At 51.3% G+C, this 21,591-nt stretch overlaps 1 protein-coding gene across 1 annotated transcript in view; it reads right to left on the bottom strand.

The window, feature by feature from the left end:
• Positions 1–590: 590 nt before the first annotated feature.
• Positions 591–21,591, bottom strand: part of Plxdc1 (plexin domain containing 1) — a 61,443-nt gene continuing 40,442 nt past the window's right edge. The window contains exons 7-13 of the mRNA XM_048785739.1: positions 16,693–16,876; positions 13,255–13,336; positions 9,873–9,933; positions 9,119–9,254; positions 4,927–4,959; positions 2,734–2,894; positions 591–1,341 (exon numbers count right to left, since the gene is read on the bottom strand). Coding sequence (XP_048641696.1) covers positions 1,222–1,341; positions 2,734–2,894; positions 4,927–4,959; positions 9,119–9,254; positions 9,873–9,933; positions 13,255–13,336; positions 16,693–16,876 — 777 coding nt within the window. The 3' untranslated portion in view covers positions 591–1,221. The remainder of the gene's footprint in view (positions 1,342–2,733; positions 2,895–4,926; positions 4,960–9,118; positions 9,255–9,872; positions 9,934–13,254; positions 13,337–16,692; positions 16,877–21,591) is intronic.

Raw genomic sequence — 21,591 nt, 5'->3', positions numbered from 1 at the left:
CCTGAAACCAGGCTGAGTTTGGGAGTCTGCACTCCCTGCCCCCAAAACTTCTTGCAGAGCAAGGGAGATGGTGGGACATTTCCAGGTCAAGGTCTTAGGTAGAAAATTCTCCCTCTGGTGCCGGCTTCCTCTATCTCACCTGCCCTGCAGCTTTGCTGCTCAACAGGATGCCAACAGAAGATCCCCCCGGCTGGGTGGGTGTCAAGGAATCCTCAAGTTCCCCCGTTTGTCCCTAATGGTTATAGAAATCCAGTTCAGAGAAAGAAAAATATGAACTAAGCAAGCTCTGCCTTTAGAGGTACTTACTGGCACCGACCGCAGTACAGGCCAGTGGATAAAATGGGCACCAGACATACTGATGGGAAAAGGAGCCCCACATGGGGTGTGGGCTACCCAGGGCTCAGCCCGCCAGGTGGAACCTGGGCGCAAAGCTTAGCTGTAGGTTGCGCTTGCTCAGATGCACAAGTCCTGGGAAGGGAGCCAAGTCTGAAATGCAGATTTCCCCACAGCTGCGTCTTTTTCCTCTCTCTTTTTTTTTTTTTTATAAATAATTATTTTTAGTTGTAGTTGGGCACAGTACCTTTATTTTATCTATTTATTTTTATGTGGTGCTGAGGATCAAACCCAGAGCCTCGCACGCACTAGACGAGCACTCTGCCGCTGAGCCCCAGCCCCAGCCCCTTCTTCCTTTCCTCTTACTTGGCTTCTTTCCCATGACGACATGTCCTAAGGGCTTAGATCTTCACAGATGGAGAGAACCCCTTCTTTGGCTTCCAGAGCCACAGAAGCTGGGGCTAAGTGCGCTGCCTCCAGAGCCAGGAGGACCAGCTCTTGAGTCTAGGCCCTGGAACGCAGCAGTCCTGCCCCAGGCTTTTTAGTGAGCCTGTGATCTACACAGGAGCCTCAAGAGGCCGGAAGGTCATGAGGCCACCTCCAGTGGGGAGGTAGGTCTGGGACAGCTAGAGAGTAGATCATTGAGAGAACCAAGGGGAGACCCCTCTTATTAAACAGGATGAGATTAGGTGATTGTTCCTTTAAACCCCCCCATGGTTGCTGTGCTGCCCCCTCTTTAGCTGGGCTGTGGGCTAAACTGCGGCCCCAGCACCACAAGCCACCCATCTCCTCTTCTGGGCCCAGGTGCTTGGAGAAGGCCTGCAAAAGTTACTTCTTCTCTTTGCACAGCGCATCTTTTATGGCCATCCTGGGTTTTCTTGCCTGGCCTCAGCACTGCTCGGCCTCCACAAAGCCCTCCTTCTCATGGCCCGAGGGCTCCACCTCAGTGTAGGTAGAGTGGTTGGGGTGGTTGCGGAACTTCATGGCTGGCCAGTGGTGAGGTCTCCGCTGCAGGGGATTCGGGGGCAGAAACAGAGTCAGCAGACATGATCTCTCCATGGGGACCCCACCACCAAGGGACAGTGCCATAATTCTTTCTTATAAGGACTCTGGGGTGCTGGGACCCACTGGGCTCCAGGTGATAGTCAGGGCCACTCTCTCCAAAAGGCTCCCCACTGTCACCCCTTGACCACTGGAGCCAGTGTTTGGAAGGAGAACATTTGATCCCTCTCTGTGTGGTCTACACAACTGTTGCTGAAGCTTTGAGCTATGGGTCAGAGATGACTGGAATGATCTGGGAGGCTCTGGAAATGCCAAGATAACCCTCCAGACAGCACAGGTTCTGCATCAGAGGGAACCGGGGGCTTACTGAAATGCAGGTTCCTGGGCCCAGCTTAGACCTACTCCATCAGAGTCCCTGTGGCCTGGGGATCTTCAGTTCCCAGGTGATACCCAGATAGGCTAAGACTTCAGAAAGACTGATGAGGACCCATAAGGTCAGTGAGTTTGTGACCTGTGCAGAGGAGACTGAGATGCCAGAGGGCCATGGCTGTGCCCCTCTGAAAAGCTTTGAAATGATCCTTTTTAATAAGGAGCATAAGGAAAGTTCTCTCTGATAACTTTTAAGGAATTCCCAAAGGGTACCACTGGCTTGCAGCCTTCCGGAGGGCGAGGACAGTATCTTAGTTATCTTTGTGTCCTCAGCTCCTAGCAAAAACCATGGACACACTGTAAACACTCAGATAATTCTATGAAATGAGCCATATCTTCTGGGAGCTAATAACCCAGCTTAGAGTGGAGGGCTGGACAGCAGCTGCTGGACTCTGTGGCTCAGAGTGCTGGGGATTGAGTCTTCCTTCCCGTGTGGCACCTCGGCTGGCCCCTCAGCATTCTGGGACATTTGGAACCGCAGTATCCTCAACTAAAACTCCCAGAGAGCACAGCCCTCATTACCATTTCCACTTTTCATTTGTCATCTAAAAAAATCCAAAGCAGCAGCAAAAGAGGTTGGTTCTATTATGGCTCCAAATAAGTCCCAAGTCTGCAATTTGGGCAAGAGACACCATAAATCATTAGGGAACGGCTGCCCAGCCGCTAAATGGGCTCTATATAGTATTTTTGGCCTTCAATCTTTCCTCTGGGGACTTTTCTAGTTTCACAAATGGGGAAACAAAAGCAGACAGGCTGTTCTAGGGACAGAGAGCCAAGAGGCTGAACCCTGGGGGTGATGGGCACAAAGGGCACCAACCAACCACTGAGAGATGTGCCAGGAGGGGGCTGGTGTAGGTTTCTCAGGCAGGTGATGTGTGAGAGGTGCAAGGGGAAAAGGTGGGTACCCAATGGCCTTGGAATCCCTGATACAGAGTGGACGGCAGAACCGAGACCACATTCTACACTGACCTCAATGAAGAACAGCGCAGCATTAGAGTTGGGGTGGCCATTAATGTAAATACCAGCCAGGATGATGGCTGCCACCAGAAGGACGGCCAGCACGATGCCCACGATGGTGCCCAGGTGCACAGGGGGGCCCTTTGTCTTTGGGGACAGGTTGTCCTGGAGACCTGTGGAGAGACCATTAGGGTAGGGAGGGGCTGCAGGGGAGCAGGAAAAGTTGGGCCATGGAGTCTTGGGTTCTAAAAAAGTCCCAGAGATGAGAGTCCACAGGACCTTTGGGTCCACTTATCAAAAACATGAGAAAGGTGGGACAGAAACTGGCGGAATTGGGAGGAGTACAGCATTCACGTTGTTCTTAGCACCTCTCAGGAGGTTTTCCAAAACCACTTAAAAGCTGTTCAAATGCCAAAGGATCGTAAGGGAAGTTCTCTTGAACATCTGTGTCACACAACCACCTTTAAAGAATTCACAAAGGGTATGTGACGGTTAAGAGTTTGGGATCTAAGATTTGGCTGCTTGAGTTCAAATCTATCCTCTGCCACGCACTAGCTACGTGATCTTGGGCAAATTATTAACCTCTGTGCCTCCATTATCACTTCTGTAGAACAACAACAGTAATAATAACAACAATAACACTTAATAGGATTATTGTGAGGGTTAAAATGAGATGTCATATCAATCACTGAGGACATGATGAGCATCTTAGAAGACCCAATAAGTATCAACTATTATGATAGCAAAGGACGATATTTCTACTTGTCACTGTCAACCAAATTGAGACACCCTGGAGGGCAGGGTCAGGATCTTATTCATCTTTGTGTCCTCAGCTCTTAGGCGAAATGATGGGCACGCAGTTGAGCTCTATGGAACGGACTAGGTCCCCTGAGATCTAACAGTCAGCAGGCACTCTCCGAGGACATCTCAGTGTTTGGAATGCATCCCAAGGAGGAGCGGAAGTTTCCACGGACCAGAGAGCTGGGAGCCCCTCCAGTCCCACTCTTTCCTGTGTGACTGAGGGAATGGAAATGAAGGTTAGCGATTTGCCCAAGGACACACCAGTCCAGGGCCAGCCCTAGGCAGCCTGGTTCCCTGACATTACCTGGGGACTGTAGGGATGACAAGGTGGAGAAGACAGGTGAGTATGTCAGCCACAGAAATCTTGAGCCCTTTTTACACACCAGTGGGCGAAATGGGAGGCAACAGAGGGTGAGGGCTTTTAATAGGACGTGTTCAAAATCATTGTCCTCCTAGCCCCTGCTCTCTGTCACTCGGTAAGCTGAGGAAACTCTGGAGAGAAGCTATCCAGGCACCGCAGAGCTTGGCTAGTGCCCCCATGCCAAGAGGTGGGAAGAGTTGAGGTAACACATGTCACAAGCCAGTCTCCCGGACCTGCTGGCCACCAGCCCACAACCTGCTGCCACCCTGGTGACTTCACAGGCAGGACTTGGTTGACTGGATGTGCAGCCCTCCACCCACAACATTCCCTCTGTGCCTCCCTCTGTCCCTCCTGCTGCCTGAAGAGGAGCAATGGCGCCCTCTCTGGTGGAAGATGCATCCAACTGCACTGCCTTAATAACCTCTCCTCCTGAGGGAATCAGAGAACAACCTCTGGCCTGCAGTAGGAAGGGGCGCCTCGCCCTCACAGCAGCTGCAGCAGAGCCTAGCTGGCCCCAGGCGATGGGCAGGGGAGGAGGGCCCCCATCACCCCACAGCTTATCCTCCCAGGCATCCCCGAGGCTGGATGAACCTGCCTTCTGGTGCTCTGCAAAGCTTATGATGGGACAACTTCTGTGTGCTGTGGGCCAACCCACAAGGGAACTTGTCAGAGAAATTGCTTCCCCTCGATGACTAGGAGGCCCATGGGGAGGGGGGGCCATGGCCACCGGCCCCACCAGCCATGTCTGCCCAGGCTCAGACTTTCCCCTCCCACCTCTTCAGGGCAGCTAATATTCAAGAGTGGGAGGCCAGGAGGAACCTCTGGAGGATCTGACTAAGATAGAAATGTTTGGGTAGACATGTTCCTTCAATCTAGGGGCCTGTGCCCAGAGTGCCCCCTGCCTTCCCACCTAGCAGGAGGTCTGGGCCGTTCACATTGGCTGCTTTGCTCCTCCTCTTGGCCACAAAAAGAGGCCCAGTGCACCCTCTTGGGTAGGGCAGACCCAGGGGTACAGGGAAGAGGGCAGGTGGTTCTATACTCACCATCTCCTGCGTAAGGGTTCAATTTGGTGTCATCTTCAAAGAGAGAAGACAAAGGAGCAAGATTAGTGGAATCACTATGCTTTTGTCTCCCTGGGTCTGGATGGGATTTTAGGAGCTTTGGTTCAGCTGAAGTGCAGAGAGGGGAGGTGACTTGCTTAGAGTCTCACAACAATGCAAGGGTAGAAGGCCAGAGCAAGTCGGGCTGACATTCCTGTCAATTATTGACTCATTCAACAAATATTTATTGAGCATTTACTATGGGCTGAGCCTTGGGAATAGGTGCTGGTGACACTGCAAGTAACAGACATGGTCCCTGCCTTCGAGGAATAACAGGTGGGAGAATGGAGGACTCACAATGATAGGCATGTAGCAATGATAGAGCACATGCCTAGCATGCCTGAGACTCTGGGTCAAAATAGATAAAACCCACATGATGCTGAGCACAATGGCGCACACCTGTAATCCTAGCAGCTTGGGAGGCTGAGGTAGGAGGATCATGAGTTCAAAGCCAGCCTCAGCAATGGCGAGGCACTAAACAACTCAGTGAGACCCTGTCTCTAAATAAAATACAAAATAGGGCTGGGGATGTGGCTCAGTGGTTGAGTGCTCCTGAGTTCAATCCCCAGTAACCAAAAAAACAAAACAAAACAAAACAACAACAACAACAAAAAAAACCCACAAAAAACAAAAAACAAAACTTGGTCAGTTGAGAGTAGTAAACTAACCGGGGACAGTGGCCCATGCTTATAATCCCAGCTCCTTGGGAGACTGAGGAAGGAGGATCAGAAGTTCAGAACCAGACTCTGCAACTTAGCAAGACTCTGTCTCAAAATAAAATAAAAAGAAATGGGGGTGTACCTCAGTGGTAGGGTGCTTGCCTAGCATGTGTGGGGCCCTAGTTAAAAAAAAAAAAGAAGAAGAGGAAAAAGCAATTCCCCAAAATTGAAAGGAAAATAAAATTGTAGATTTCTACAGGTAAATTTTCTTCCAGAATTTCAATAAATAAGAACTTTTTGAGCAGAACTTCAAACCTATTTTTTAAAAATAGTAACTTACTTTTTAAAACAACTTTATTTTATGTATCTATATTTTTATGCGGTGCTGAGGATCAAACCCAGTGCCTCACACATGCTAGGCAAGTGCTCTGCTACTGAGCCACAACCCCAGCCCTTCACATTTATTTTGTTATTGCAAGTTGACAACAATGAATTGGCTAATAAAAACTGACCAAAATAACCTAAATATCACTGGGTATAACTTGATTCAGAAGAACATGAGAATATAGACCATTGAAAATCCATTGTAGCCTGGTCCACACTTACCTCTGGTAGACAAAAGGACATGGTGCCTGTCACAGTCCCTCCCATAGAGCCACTGAAGGTGGATTCACTGGGCCCACCACAGCCTCTTTCCTACTCACCAAGGACTGGTTCCCAGCTGCCATCTTGCCAGAACTCCATGGAATGCAAATTGGTTCCCTAATTAATGGGTTGAGGTATCATCCCATGAAACTCACAGAGGAAGAAGTGCATGTAGTGTTTATCGAATGAGAGGTCATTTTTCTGTAGTTACCTGTCCCTTCTTGCTGCTACCAATGTGATCTGTCAGCTGCTTATAAGATGAGCCCTTGTACTACACACAGCTCTTCTGGGCTTTGTGCCAGTAATTTGCCACTCAGAGGTGGTGTGGCCCCCTGGAGTGGGCAGCATTCAGTTGCAAGTGAAGAACTTGGAGTCCAGCCCCCAGGCCTCCTCTCCCCTGGTCCTCTCTGCTCTCGGACTCTGCATCCCCTTGGTTTATAACATTTCTCCATTACAGACTGTTCCACAAGATGAACTGCACCAAACAGACTCCATCCCACGCCTGTCTCCTAAGTGCCCCACAGTGATAGGGCTGGGGTCAGTGGTTGAGTGCTCCTGAGTTCAATCTCCAGTAACAAAAAAAAAAAAGGACTTGATTGGTTGAGAGTAGCAAACCAGCTGGGTACAGTGGCCCATGTGCGGCGGGCGGGCGGGCACCTGGCCTCAGTTCTGTCAAGATGCCTTGAGAGCTAGGCATGTGGGGGGCAGTCATCATTAAAAGATCTCTATTATGTGGTGCTGGGGATCAAACACAGGGCCTTGAGGGTACAGGGCAACTGCTGTACCCCTGAGCCACCTCTCCAGCCCCAAAGTTCTTGACAATATTAGCCACCTCCTCCAGGCCTGGAAGGACGTGGAGCCATAATCGTCCTCACTTACTGTAATGCTTTTTGTTGGGAACTGTTACACAGCAGGAGTGAGGCCAGTTCCTGGCCTGGCAGGATCCAGACAACAAAATGGGCAAACAGAATCTGCTGCCTCTGTGAGGGACAGCCACCACAGTAGCGACAGAGCACTAGTCCCTGCAATCCCAAGTTATTACAAGTCAGGATTTAGAACAGGCCCCCAGATGCTGTGTCCTGGGCTCTCCGTGCCCACCACCACCACCCTTCAGCCTCTGACACTGTGGCTCAACCAAATGGTGAAGTCCTGAGTGAGTTGAGGGAGCTATCTGCTCCCCCCGCCCAGTGCCAGCCGGAGCGTGCCCTCAAAGCATAGGGTGGACTGAGGGAGACTGGCCAAGGGTTGCTTCCTTCTGGTGGAGCTTCCCTTCACTGGAGGGTCACCCCTGCACTTAGCTGCTAACTCCCCAAGGGCCAGGTCTCTTTGTGCTTCCTCTTCATTTAATCCCCGGAAGCAGCACACCTCAGCTCTCAGTACCTGAGTCTGAATCGCCCCTTGCTATTTCCCAACAGCCTCAGGGTGACCAAGCCACCCGAATCTGCTTCACCTGTCCACTTTTGGCTCTATTCCCTGTACCCTGAATTGACACCAACCATTTCCATCTCTTTCAGCACTGAAAAAGGCAGTGGGGTCAAGGGGAAGGAGAGCAGCTTTTGGAGCCAGATGAGACTTGACTCCATCTCTTCCTGGCTGGGTGGCCCTGGGCAAGTCATCTATCTCTCTGAGTCTTAATATCGTCTCTATAAAATGGAGACATAACAATATCAACATCCAGAATGTTTAGGAGGACTAAATATTAATTTGTACATGACTGTAGTAACCTACCCGTCACATGGCCAGTCCCCCAAGATATTAGCTCTTTCTCTCATATCTCATTCTCCTCTGTGACTTCACTCTGGCCAGGAGACCCTGATTTAGTTCTTCAGTTCACTGGGCAATATTTAGAAAGGTGGGGGCACCTCATGTAGGCCTGAGTCACCTACTTTGCTCCTTATAAGCCTATTTCCTTATGGGTAAATTAGGATGATGGCTAAATATTTTAAAATACTAACTTTTTCCTTCTTTCCTCCTGTTATTCCTTCTAAGCAAGTGTTTGGCTCAGAGGAGGCTAAGAGCTCATAATCCTTTAGTCTTTCTTTAAGGGAAAGGGGCTTTCAAATCTAGAAGAGATATATTGGAAAAGGATAAGAGAGGAATTTCTCAGAGATAAGCAAAGAATCCTTGAGGAATTTGGGAGAATCTAAAAGATCTCGGGCTCCTGGATTGGAGGAGGCTGCACAGAGCCCCCAGGGGACGGGGAGCTGGAAACTACCCAGGACCTCTGGCAGTTTCAACCAAGAGGCCTTGAGATGGCAAAGAAGCCCGGGGACTGCCTGGTCTGAATAGGCAGTATGAATGGTCACCAACCCAAGATGGAGGACATCAGGGGCCCACCTGGACCCTCTGCTGGAGCAGGGGCTAGGCCAGAAGAGCTCCTGCCAAGTGGGGTCTGAGAGTCAGAAGCAAAGTTAAGTTACAGAAAAATCAAACAACCTCTCTCTCACCTCTTAGTGTGGGGCTTAAGTTCAAACCTGCTGTAAGAATGAGACCTCCCAGAACCTGTGAGGATTACTATCAAGATTGACCCAGGTGACTTATAGAAATGCCTGGCCCTGGGCTGGGACATTAATTCTCCCCTCTCCACAGTGAATTCCACCCCTCGCTCTGATGCAGGTCAGCACAGTGGTTATAGCCCAAGTGGTTATAGCCCATTCTACACCTGCCTCTGCTGCTCACCAGCAAGTGAACTAAGCGCTCTGGGCTTCAGTCCTTTATAAGAGGGCAGGGCAATGACTGTCCCATGAGATGGTCCCTGTGAGGGCCAGTGAGTGCTTCAGGCAATGGTTCTTCCCAGGTCCCCCGCCAGCCGACCCCAGCTCTAGCCTTACCTTCAGTGGTAAGGCTGTCAATGAAGAGGGAGGAGGAAGTGGTGGTGAGGTCGCCGTCCAAGGGGCCAAAGGAGCTGTCAGGGGAGGCCGAGTAGTGGTCCTCATCCTGGAAGTCCTCGCACGTACTGCCCTCTGCCTAGAAGAGAGACCCCCCCCGCACTGCTGCCTGGCTAGAGTTGGGCCCTGGATGCATTTAAACCTTCCACTTAGTCTGACCACTTGGGAAAGCTGAGATGAAGGCTTGCTTGAGCCCAGGAGTTCAAGGTCAGCCCAGGGTATGAGAGCAGGATGCTCCCCACCCAGAATCATTGCTGGAAAATTCTAGTAATGAGAAGGAATGGGTCAGGATTCTAAGTGGGAGGTGCCTGGAACGACCCTCCACACCCCCAGGATGACTGCCTCCCTCAAAAGCCAGAGGCCTAGAGCCTCGGCAGGTGCACAGCCTCTGCAGGAGCCAGCTGGGACTGAGGCCCTGCCTCTACAGGCACCAGAGGAGTTCCCGAGGAGCTGCCTGCTGAAAGCCAAGTCCACAGAAGCAGTTGTCTTGGGGACCCACAGAGTCCTCTAAAACCTTCCAGAGTGGTCTAATTGGTTCAGAGCAATCTGGAAAACAAATCTTAGCTGGAGGAGAGAATAAAGACACCTCAGGCTGAAGACACCTTGAAAAGAGCTCCCTGGGGAGGGGCCTGCTGGCAGACCTCCTTCCCCTCACCTGCACAGGGCCACGTCACAGCAGAGCACACATGCTTCTCACCTCCTGGGCACAGCCATAGGCCAGCCATTCCTGGCGATAGCGGTCGAAACCACTGGAGCACCTGCAAGGGAGTTAAAAAGTTAGAGAAGTGAGGGGACCGGAAGAGAAGCCCTCCACTTTCATGTCCCCTATTCAGTACGTCTCTGAAGACAGTTAGGAGGGGCTCAACTCCTGGTCAAGCTCCCCAGGTGCAGGAGGGAGGGGAGGATGTTTGTGTATCCCCACCTTTTTTAGGACCAGCTCTCGGGATCAAGGCCACAGCTGCCCAGATGTGTGTGTGTATGTGTGGTGTGTGTGTGTGTGTGTGTGTGTGTGGTGTGCAGGGACGCATGACCTCTGATGACTTTTAAGTCTGTTTGACTCTGCTACCGTGGCATTCCTGGAACTGGAGGAACTCATACTCATTCGCCAGGCTCCCCATTATTCAGGGGCCTCAACTTTGAAGCAGAGGCTGGTGGAGGGTGGGCATTGGAAGAGGCTGGCCTACGCTCCCTGTGTGATCATTAAAGGCAGAAATAAGGGTTCTGCTGGAGGCTGGGAGAGGTGAAAAACAGGCTGACCCGGGTCTCTGGAGAGGACACTGTGCAGCTCAGCTGGGTCGGAAGAGACCAAGTGCCTCCCTTGGGAAAGGGTGGGATACAAGGGTGAACCAGAGAAGGTTCTCCACAGCATCAAGGGCTCAAATTGCCCTTCTTCACTCTTTGGTGCCAGGGGAAGCAGCAAGCTTTACTTGAGTTCAGGGACATCTGCATGGGAAGAATAACATCCTGAGCCACCAGGGCAGAGAAAGATTCCCAGCAAGTTAACTCCACACCAGCAGCCCCTGCCCATCAGTCCAAGACCCAGCGAGGCCAAAGTTGAGGTTTTCTGAGGACCTCTAGTCTTTCCTTTCGGAGGTATCCAAGCTGCTCCTCCTGAGCAGGGGTGCCTGCACTGCACCAGCCACAGGCTCCTTCTCTCAGGCCTCCAGGACCACTACTTTGGGGGATAGAGAATTAGGGGAGTTATTGGAAGCTGGGGACCAAAGTTTCTTTTAGACTAGGCTGATTCTTTCCAGGATTAAGCCTTCAGTACAGGTCTAAGAGCATCACATTCTAAACCCTGAGCCAGTCAACCCAGACTCAGAGAGGGGCATGAGAGATGGCCACTTACTGAATGTCTCTTTGAATGCCAGGTGCTGCCCCAGACACGGCTCCTCCAGCACCATTTCTTAGGATTCTCACAATGACGTTGGAAGGCAGCGGTTATGACCATCAGTTCCTGAGCTAATACAGGAACTGAGGTCACCCTTAGACTCCACAGTGGGCCTTGGGGACCACTTTAGGATGACAGAAAGACACTTTTTCCATGGTAAGTGCAACTGTCTAAATCAGATCCAGCCCCAAGCAGGGTGGGTAAGCCCTGGGAGGCTACAGAGAGCAGAGGAGATGAAGGGGAGGGGAGAGGAGAACCAGGGTCCTCTATCAGCCCTGCCCTCTGGCTCTAGGGCACTAGGGTCAGCTCTCATTTGGAGCCAAGGCTCTAAAAATCTGGCAAGGAGTGAGCCCAGGCCCGTGGGTGTCTGGGGATAGGTGGTTTGTGGCCCTTGTCACCTCACACCCTCTGAGAGAGCTTCTCCGCTCTGGGGCTGACAGAACCCCAGTAGGGCAGAGTCCACACGCAGAGCCCCACCCTCCCCCCACCCCTGACTGGCCAGTCCTGCTGAGGCAGGCCACCCTCTGATCATGTCATGCTCCCTGAGTCTGGGTGTAGTCACTAAATGAGGCTGTGGTGATGTGAGGGTTTTGCTTTCGTCTGGCCCACTTTGCAGTTCCCATGGCTCCGTTTGTGCTGGATGCTGAGTCACGCGGTGGCAGCCAGCCCCAGGATCCCAGGGCTCATCTCAGGCCATCCAGAGCGTCTCCCCACCACAGAGACAGTGGTTCTCCACTTTGAAAGTGCAGAAGATGAAACACTCCAAAAAATCAGACTCCTGGGACCCTGGTCCCAAGGGGTCAGATTCTGTGGGTTGTTGGGGGAGAGGCAGGGAATCCGGCCAGCCCTCCAGGGGATTCTGAAAGACTTGGTGGCAGAGGACTCTGCAAAGTCTCCTGTTCCAGAAGAACCAACCCATCGACCCAGGTTCAGCTCCACGAATTCTGAGGCTCTCTGCCTTCCTTCAAAGACCCCTGGATGCTTTGTAAAAATGCTGTTTGGCATTTGGGGAGTGTTCTCTTCCCCACCCCCACATCCCCCTGATTCACATGAGGCAGCTCCATTTTACAGGGTAAACACACTGAGGCCCCAGGTGAGTGCGCCAAGGCACAGCTGGTGGGGAGAGCACCTGGGAGGCCTGATGAGCGCACCCCCTCCCCTGAGAGTGGAGCCGGCCCTGTGCATAGCAGGCTGCCTGTGGAGGCCAGGGCTTCTATTTCTGCTCAGGGATATTGGAAAGGAGCAAAGGAAATGCTGACAGCTGCACGACAGCTGCACGGGAACTCAGAGACTGTAATTTTGCAATTTTCAAGATCGCCTTAAAGGCTCCCAGAGTTCTTAGGGCTTCCCACTCTCATGAGAGCTCAGTCCCCACAGGAATCCTTCTTTCCCCTCCTGCCGTTTATTTATCTTGGACAGGAGAACAGAGTTTGAATTCTAAATCTAATGTGCAAGGAAATGATTTCAGAACTAGGAGTAGAAGATAAACTGGGTTTAAGGACTTTAGCCCTGAAACTGAATCTCACCCAGAATTTTCTGTGCTTCCAAAACCAAGCATACGGTGTTGTAGCCTCCCCCAACTTTCTGCGGATGCCTGCAGTGTCCACATCCCTGGTTTTCAAGAAACCCTGTTGCAACCCAAGAAAGATCTTGAGGTGGTGTTTTGGGGTCACAGGGCTCTCATCCAGTGGCAGTGGGTCATTGCCTCACTCTGAGCTGAGAGTTCCGACACTTGTCTGCAGATGAGGCACTATGTTAAAATGCCGGGTCCCTGGTCCCCTTCCAGAGATTCCAGGATTCTGCATGCTTACAGGAGATCTTGGAGACCCTGGGATGACCACAACTGAGTCCTTCTCTTTGAGAAGTCCTGCTCTAGAACCAATACCCTCACAGCTTCCTGGGATTAAGGAGGGGGCTACAGCTGCTGGAAGCCCTGAATGGTCTTCCGGAAGCTTAGTGTCACCCCAGGCCTCACCCTGCCACACAGACACCTTGATCAGGCACAAGCCCCAAGAGAAATTCTCTTCTGAGACATTTTTGTCCTGTTGGCCAGGGAGGCTCGGAGCAGAGAGAGAACCTCATGCTGGCAGAGAGGCCCAGAGGCCCGAGGCAAGAGTGGAGCTTTGCCACCATCTGTTCTCCTCTGGAGTCTGCTTATGGGACTCAGCGCATAATGCTGGGCACAAACCTCTGCAGGACATGGCACCAGCTGCAGTTGAAGGTCAGGTCCGAGGACATGCAGGTGTCACAGCTCCGATGCTGCAGGCAAGCTGCAAGAGAGGAGGCAGTGGCCGCTGAGCATCGGGACCTTTCTACCAGCTTCACAGGGCACAACTCCTGAGTTCCAGAACAACAAAGTCTCTGTCTTAACAGGAGCTCGAGCTCATTATTGCGACCCTTACTTCAGTCCAGCCCCAACTCCCTTCCTTCCTTCTCGCCTTCCATGATCAGGGGGTTAGGTCCTGAGCTGGTGCTGGGGGTTTAACAGTAAGACCTAGTCCCTGCCTTCTTGGGGCTTACAGTCATATGAGCAGACAGACACCAAACAGATGCACAGACAAAAATAACTAGAAGTTGGGCGCAGCAGTGCATCCTTGTAATTCCAGCAACTTGAGAGGCTGAGGCCGGAGGATCACAAGTTCAAGGCCAGCCTCAGTAAGTTAGGGAGACACTGTCTCAAAATAAAAAAATAAAATAAAAAGGGTCGGGGATGTGGCTCAGTGGCAAAATGGCCCTGGGTTCAATTAACAGTACAAAAGTTTACTGGGGCTAGAAGTCCTGGATGATGAAGTCCTAGCAGTGAGCAGAAAAAGAGCAGATGCCCGCAAATGGATAGACAAGTCTACCTCAGGGCTTCTGCGGTGAGAGGGGCTGAGGAAAAAGTAGTTCAGGACATGAAGGCAGAAGGAGAGTGGGGATGGGGGTTGCTCAGGGAGCCTAACACCAGCCATGGAGGGGAGGGCCTTTGGGCAGAGGACGAGAAGGGAGGGAGGGAGCGGGCCACTCTCCCAGGGGAGGAAAAGTCCAAGCAGCAGAGCCTGGTGTGTATGGCCCAGGAGCGGTCCCAGGACAGACAGAACCCCTAACAGGCTGCAGGGGAGAGGCGGAAGTAGCAAGAAGAGAGCGGCAGCTGGGGCTGGCCCAGGGCAGAGAATGAGCAGAGCAGGCTGCTGGAGGGCACCTGGGCCCCTCCTTGCACTGCTCAGGTAGAGGAGCCAGAGGCCTGGGGAGCAGGAGGCCTGGGGAGCAGGAGTCCTGGGGAGCCGGAGGCCTGGGGGCTGGACTCCAAGTTCTTCACTTGCAACTGAATGCTGCCCACTCCAGGGGGCCACACCACCTCTGAGTGGCAAATTACTGGCACAAAGCCCAGAAGAGCTGTGTGTAGTACAAGGGCTCATCTTATAAGCAGCTGACAGATCACATTGGTAGCAGCAAGAAGGGACAGGTAACTACAGAAAAATGACCTCTCATTCGATAAACACTACATGCACTTCTTCCTCTGTGAGTTTCATGGGATGATACCTCAACCCATTAATTAGGGAACCAATTTGCATTCCATGGAGTTCTGGCAAGATGGCAGCTGGGAACCAGTCCTTGGTGAGTAGGAAAGAGGCTGTGGTGGGCCCAGTGAATCCACCTTCAGTGGCTCTATGGGAGGGACTGGCAGTTGGTGGCACTATGTCCTTTTGTCTACCGTGGCGGATGAAAAATCAGGAGCAGGAAATAAGCAGGGGCTGCCCCGAGATGGGGGTGGGGCCGTGTGCTCTCTGCCTCCTTCCTTCCCTGCTGTACCCAGGGGGCCTAGAGTGCCCAGCGTGTGATATGCAGAATTCATGGGGACCTGCTCTTCTTATTCCCATTTTACATAGGAAGGAACTGAGGCCTGGAGTCATGAAGCTAAAAGTGGCAGGTCTGGGTCTGAGCCAGGGTCTGTGTGAACCTAGAACCAGAACTCAGCCTTTTGGTTCCTCGGTGGGTTCCTTGTGCCCCTGCTCCCAGCCTCACGCAGGGTACCTTTCCTTGACTGTCTCCTAGCAGAGGAGCCAGGAAGGACCCACCATGGAGTGCGATGGCTTTAAGATAAGCCATCCACATCCCTGGGAGTATCTGGGATAAGTGCTCTCGGCACCCAAAGCATAATGGAGAAGATGAGGGATAAAGAGCTTTCTCCTGGCAAAGCCAACAGGGCTCCTACATGGGCGGCCACACAGGAGTCCAAGGCCTTGCCTTTCTCAGTGACTCTGGGGGCCCCTTAAAGGCTCTGGCCACACCGGCCATGATGAAACCCTCTGGGAGCCTTGTGGGGAGTTCATAACACCTGTTGATTGTATCTCTCACCTCATTTCAGATGTCCTGTGTGCTATTAAATGCTCACAAAATTCACTAGAGTTGGGGGAGTGACTCAACTAAAAGTCTCAGAAGTACATTTCAGGCATGGTGGCACAAGCTTAAAATCCCAGAGTCTCCAGAGGCTGAGGCAGGAGGATTGTGAGTTCAAAGCCAGCCTCGGCAACTTAGTGAGGCCCTAAGCCACCTGTCAAGACCCTGTCCCGTACATACATACATATAAGGGCTTGGGATGTGGTTCCGTGGTTAAGCACCCAGCCCAGGTCACTGCTTCACCCAGGCAGTTAGCCCTGGCCCTTTATGTCATTATTCCTCATGAAGCTTATCCAAGTTTTAGGACTTGAAGTCTGTCCTTGCAAGTCCTTGAGGAATCCCTGTTTTTCAGGCCCTGGGCTTCTGCTTCCAAAGAAGGTGACTGGGTTGGTGGGTGAGTCTGTGACCTGCACTGTGTCTTAGCCCTGTGACTCCCTGGTGTCTGGTCCTTTCTATTTTCTAGGGGAAGATACTTGCTGAGCCCAGGCTGAGACATGGCCTGGCATTCATGACCAACCCTTCCTCTTCCTCCTCTTGGTTCTCTATCCGCCAACTCCCAGGAAGGAGGAGGAAGAGAAAGGGAAGCAAGAAACGTCACAAAAGGCAGGCAGGCCATGGCTTCAGAAGGAAGCTGGGAGGTACCATGAGACAGGAGAGGAACTTAAACTCCCTTAAAAATACAAGAATACAAGAATAGAAGTGCTATCCTTTAACCTCAGTCCCTGCCTCAGTCCCCACATCCCAAAGAGCACTCAAAGCCAGTCCTGAGGCGTCCACAGTGGCAGGGGGGCTTTGGTCATGGTGTGTGTCTTCAACTGTGTGTAAGTTTTTGGAGGGCTGCTGCCTAAATCTTTTTACTGTCCTCTGCCCATGGACTCCAGCACCATTCCCTCCAAAGAAAATTTAATGACAAACCACAAATTGTTCAGTTTCTGGGTTACTTTTCCTTGGCACTAAGAGGGTACATCTCTCTGGGGTTTCAATTTTATGTCAATAACAATACCTGTCATATATTAGGCAAACCACCCCCCAGGCCTGGGACCTACCAGTAAATGTCAGAGCTGCCATTTCTGGTTCTAGCCCTTTCCACAGCTCTGGGAGGGAGGTGTTGGGGCCTAGAGAAGTTAGGTGACTGTATCCCCCAGAGCTCAGCCGTGGCCCTGGGCCATGAACCCTATCTGTTGACTCTGAAGCATGTTGCAAGATGGCGGAAAGCTCCCTGTCCCTGAGAACAAGCCCCACTCACTTGGCAATGGGGTGAACTCCACCGCCGACGTGCTGGTGATCTTGCTGGAGTCCAGCTCCACCCGGTGGTATTCAAAGATCGTCCTTCGCCGAGACTCTGAAAAGAAGGCAGAGCCTGTCCTCAGGAGCCTGTCATAGCCAGAGGGCTCAGTGCAGCCACTGAGGGAGGAAGTAAACCCACCAACCTGAGAGAGACAAGAGCCAGGAGCTGACCTGGAGAGGACAGCCTCTGTTGTGTGCAGGTTAAACTACCACCACAGAGGCTGGGCTGCTGCTGGGGTGAGGAGACGGCCAGCCTCTGCTTCCACACGCCTCTGCCATCACAGGGCTGTTCCCTGAGCCATGATGTCCTCCCACCCTATCTCCTTGTCGAGCTCACTCTTGCAGATCTGGCTCAAGGACCTCTTTCCCTGAGTGGCACCTCTTGACCAGTTCCCTCCTGTCCCTGCTCAGGCTAGGTGTCCTCCTCCCACTGTACTCACCTGGTTATGTAGACCTTCTGGGCATTAGACTGTGAGCCTCAGGTCCTGAATCTGACCCACGGTGAGCGCTCTGCTAAAGTCTCTTGCTGACCACTCTCTCCTCCTGGATGGAGGCTTAAGCAAAGTTCAGGGTCTAGATCCAGGTTTAAGTCCTACCTTGATCCCTGCAGAAACTACCCTCAGGACCTCGGGAGTCAGACAACCCGAGTTCTGATTCGAGTTCTGCTCCTGACTTGCTAGCTAACCCTGGGCAAGTCAGTTGAGCCTCTGTTTCTGGTCTGTGAAGTAGAAAGACAGAGAAACTTGCCACAACACCCTTTGGAGGGAAAAAACTGGAATTGTAAATGAAAATATTTGTCTTAAAATGGCAATCTTCTATGTGCTGATATTTCTCATGACCACACCATGTCCATTCATGAACCAGGACTTGGAGTTGGTTTCCTTTAGCTCTGCAAGGCCGGCAGCCAGCTGCTGAGCTTCCCCACAAGAAGAAAGGGCACTGAGTGTGTGGTCTTTCCATCGCCCTTCCTCCTTCTGGAAACAATATTCCTTTTGGGGGAACAGTGCCCAGTACACTGAAGCTGCCGTCTTCCATGATCCTGCCTCACAGTGATTGGTTCAGGTCTGGGTGATAGATTTGAGGTGAACCAATCAGAGATCTTCCCTGAGACTTTTCAACTAACCAACCCATGAATGACAGTGTTTCCAGTCTCATGGCCACAGAATAAAGCTATTTTATGGAAAGGAACAGGAAGTACTAGTGTGGTTCCAAAACCTTCTCTGGCCCCCATTTTCCCAGTTGTTCAGCTCCTCATTTAGTTCTTTGTTCTACTTTGATATTCCCCAGTGCACTCCCCTTTCTGTTTAAGCTAGTTTGGATTGGGTTTTTAGTACTAGAAGCCCAGAGTAGGTAGGGAAATATTTCTCACTCAACTCTAGATGGTTTTGGGGAAAATTTCCCAAGGGAGCAGGAGAGCCACCATGCAAGGGAAGGCCTCTAGTGCAACTGCTGGGTGTCGTATCCCTCACCCCTCGTCCTGTGTGAAGGATTCAGGCGGCACCCACTGCTTAACAGAATATCTCAGCTCTATGTCATCACTTACTTATCCTCAACCTTGGACTAGCTCCCTCCTGCTTAACCCAGGATTGAACCCCCTTTGGTCTGGGGCCAAAGTTCACTCCTTCCCCAGGACACCACACTGCTCTGCTGAAGGTATCGGTGCACACTCAGCCCCTGAAACATTCAGGCCTGTACAACGTCATTCTAAGTAATGAAAAGGAAACTGCTCTGGCTTTGGTGCTAGCAAAGGTCCCCAGAACTAAACAAAGCTCCCTCTGAACCTGCAGCCATTAAGGCCTGAGCTTGAAATGTTGGCACTGCCCACTCCCACTTTTCTTTCTTTCTTTCTTTTAATATTTATTTTTTAGTTGTAGTTGGACACAATACCCCCATTTTATTTATTTATTTTTATGTGGTGCTGAGGATCGAACCCAGGGCCTCGTACATGCCAGGCGGGCACTCTACCACTGAGCCACAACCTAGCCCCCCATTCCCACTTTTCTAAGGGAATCCATCTGTTATCCATGAGTTGGTTACAGCTCTGGGCTGGGTAGGAAGGGCAAGGGAGTTGGGAGGACTGGCTGAGACTTGGAGGAAGAGAAGCCCTGGATCAGGAGGGTGATCACAAAGGAAGGGGGGATGTTGGGGTTACTGTGACCAGGCAGATAGCTCTGTCCTTACCACGTGGGTGACCTTGGATGAGGGACATAGGCTTTGTGAGGCCCATCCAGAAATGGGACTAGTCTTCCTCTACATGGGGTTGTCCTGAAAATTAGGCTACTTATATAAATAAAGCACCCGGACCCCAAGAGCCACTTAATACATGAGCCCCTCTTTCCTCTCAGTCCTAATGTGCTGTGTATGTGTGTGTGTGTGTTACTGAAGATTAAGCCTCATGCATGCTTAAGTGCTCTACCATTAAGTTCTACCATTAAGCTACGTCCCCAGACCTTATGAAATTTTATTTTGAAACAGGTTCTCACTAAATTGTTGAGGCTGGCCTTGAACTTGCAATCCTCCTGCTTTAGCCTCCTGGGTAGCTGGGATTATAAAGTGTACACCACCGTGGGGCTCCCAACTCCTTTAATGTCTTTGTTTTTCATGTAGCTGAGACTCCAGGGCACTTTCAGGCCCTCCTAGCCCCTCAAACTCCCCCTTAACCAAAGTTTAGTTTATAAACTTGAACATGGAGAGAAAGTATGCCTCACTTCTTTCCCCACCCTTTCTTCCCCGTCTCTCTCCCCGAATGTTTCTTGTCTGAGACTTCCTAGTGGGCCCTGCAGCCCCCTACCACTGTGGAGGTTGCTGTGGACAGACTGGAGATCCTCCACAGAGGTGCCTGACCATGATCTTGTCCTACTATGACCAACTGGGTCCCCCACCTTCACTCTCTCAGCCTCAAATGCCCAGTCCTATGGGCCTCTCCATTTCCCTCTGCTGGCCCCGAGGCCCAGGCTGCTTCTCTTCCAGGGACTGCCACCTCTTCCCTGGTTTCCTTTCTTTCTTCCTGTGCCAGAGTAGAAGCTGTTTCTTGCTTTTCCCTTCCTAGAGAATAAGGTAATAAGAAAAGTGGGGGACATCAAAGCCCAAGTGGTGAATTGGCTTGGGGGTGCTGGGGGTTGGGGTGAATCTCCCATGCCCCTCTGAGGGCTGCTCAGAGAGGACTGATCGCAGAGTCTCCCTGCCCCCACCCCCACCTACCAACCCCCCTGAGGAGGCAGTGGGAGGACCTTGGCCCCATCCTTCCTTCCCTGCCACAGAGAATGACTTCTCCAGCCCCAGGCACCCTCCCCCCCATGGACTCCTAAATTAGAGCCACATGATTTATCATGAGATCCAAGCCTCCCCCTGCTTTTCTCTTCCCGATTCTCTGCCCGGCAGACCCAGGGACACGTTGTTCCTCACAAAAATAGCTAAAAGGAGTGGGTGGCACGGGGGTCCAGGTGGCCCTTGTAGGTGCCCACCAGGGGAGCCCCACCCAGGTATGGGCTCCATCAGAGAGGAGATGGGCCCAGCTCTAGAGACTCAGACTAGTCAGGTTGAGAGTCAACAGAGAGGGCTGGGGATGTGGCTCAAGGAGTAACGCGCTCACCTGGCATGCACAGGGCGCTGCGTTCGATCCTCAGCACCACATAAAAAAATAAAAATAAATAAAGATGTTGTGTCCACCGAAAAATAAATAAATAAATAAATAAATAAAGAGAGTCAACAGAGAGCTAAGAAGCCAAGTGTCCCGCAATTCATTTCACAAATGGGGAAGCTGAGACTCAGACATTAATCCATGGCCTGACACATTTTTGTACAATATTTTTTAATTTACCAAGCCTATCCACAGCCTTAAATGGGAAATATCTATGATAATTAAACGAGAAAGATTGCACAAAAGCCCAGCACCACTTTGTACCATATTCATTTACTCCTTCAGCACACAGGTATGGACACCTGTTCTGTCCTGGGGACCCTGCTAGGTCCTGAGCACTCAGTGACACGCCAGACAGACCTGGCACTGCCCACCCTGGGGCTCCTATTAGGAAGTTACCAGGATCTGAATCATCTCATTTACCCTCATGACTTTCCAGGGTTCACAGACAAGATGTTACCAGTCTCCCCATTTTATAAGGAAGAAGGTGAGATCAAGGAAGGGACATTACTTGCCCAAGGCCACATAATTTTTTTTTTTCAGAGACCAGACTTACAACTCAGGTATCCATGCCAAGGCAGCTCCAGAAGATCATCAAAGACATCTACAAATGAGTGTTCAACTGTTGCCTGGGGTCAGGTGGGGAAGGGCTGAGGAGTCCCCACTGTAGCTCTGGCCAATTTCCATGGTGTAAATACTTCCACCAGTGATCTCCAGCTGCTAAACATGGTGTTGGGGAGGAGGTGTCTAGAGAGTTCCTATTTGTGTTTCTAAGTCAGATGGAAACATTTACATATCTGTCTTTGAAAATAAGAAATTAAGCCAACATCCAAAGGATTGAATGATTGTGTGTTTATTTTCTTCCTAAATAAACCTCAGTCTCAGAGAAAAGGAGGCAAGCCTCAGAGACATCATCAGCAACTTCCAGCTATCTACAGGGCTGCTGTGGTCCTAAGAGGAGACAGACCCCCTCAAGAGTTGAGGGGAGCAAAGTACACAGAGCCTGGACATGCATGTGCACCCCCAGGCACACCCACACCCGCTCCATGGACACACATACAAACACACACACACGCAGGCACATACACACAGATTTTTTTTCTAGTGCTAATGATGAAACCTAGGGCTTTGTACATGCTAGACAAGGGCTCTCCCATGGAGTCACAGCTCCAGCCCCACATAGGTTTTTATATATATATATATATATATATATATATA

The sequence above is a fragment of the Marmota marmota genome, unplaced genomic scaffold (assembly GCF_001458135.2).
Source record: "Marmota marmota marmota unplaced genomic scaffold, marMar, whole genome shotgun sequence".
Lineage (NCBI taxonomy): Eukaryota > Metazoa > Chordata > Mammalia > Rodentia > Sciuridae > Marmota > Marmota marmota.
The sequence above is the reverse complement of the archived record's forward strand: the minus strand, read 5'-3'. Positions and strand labels throughout refer to the sequence as shown.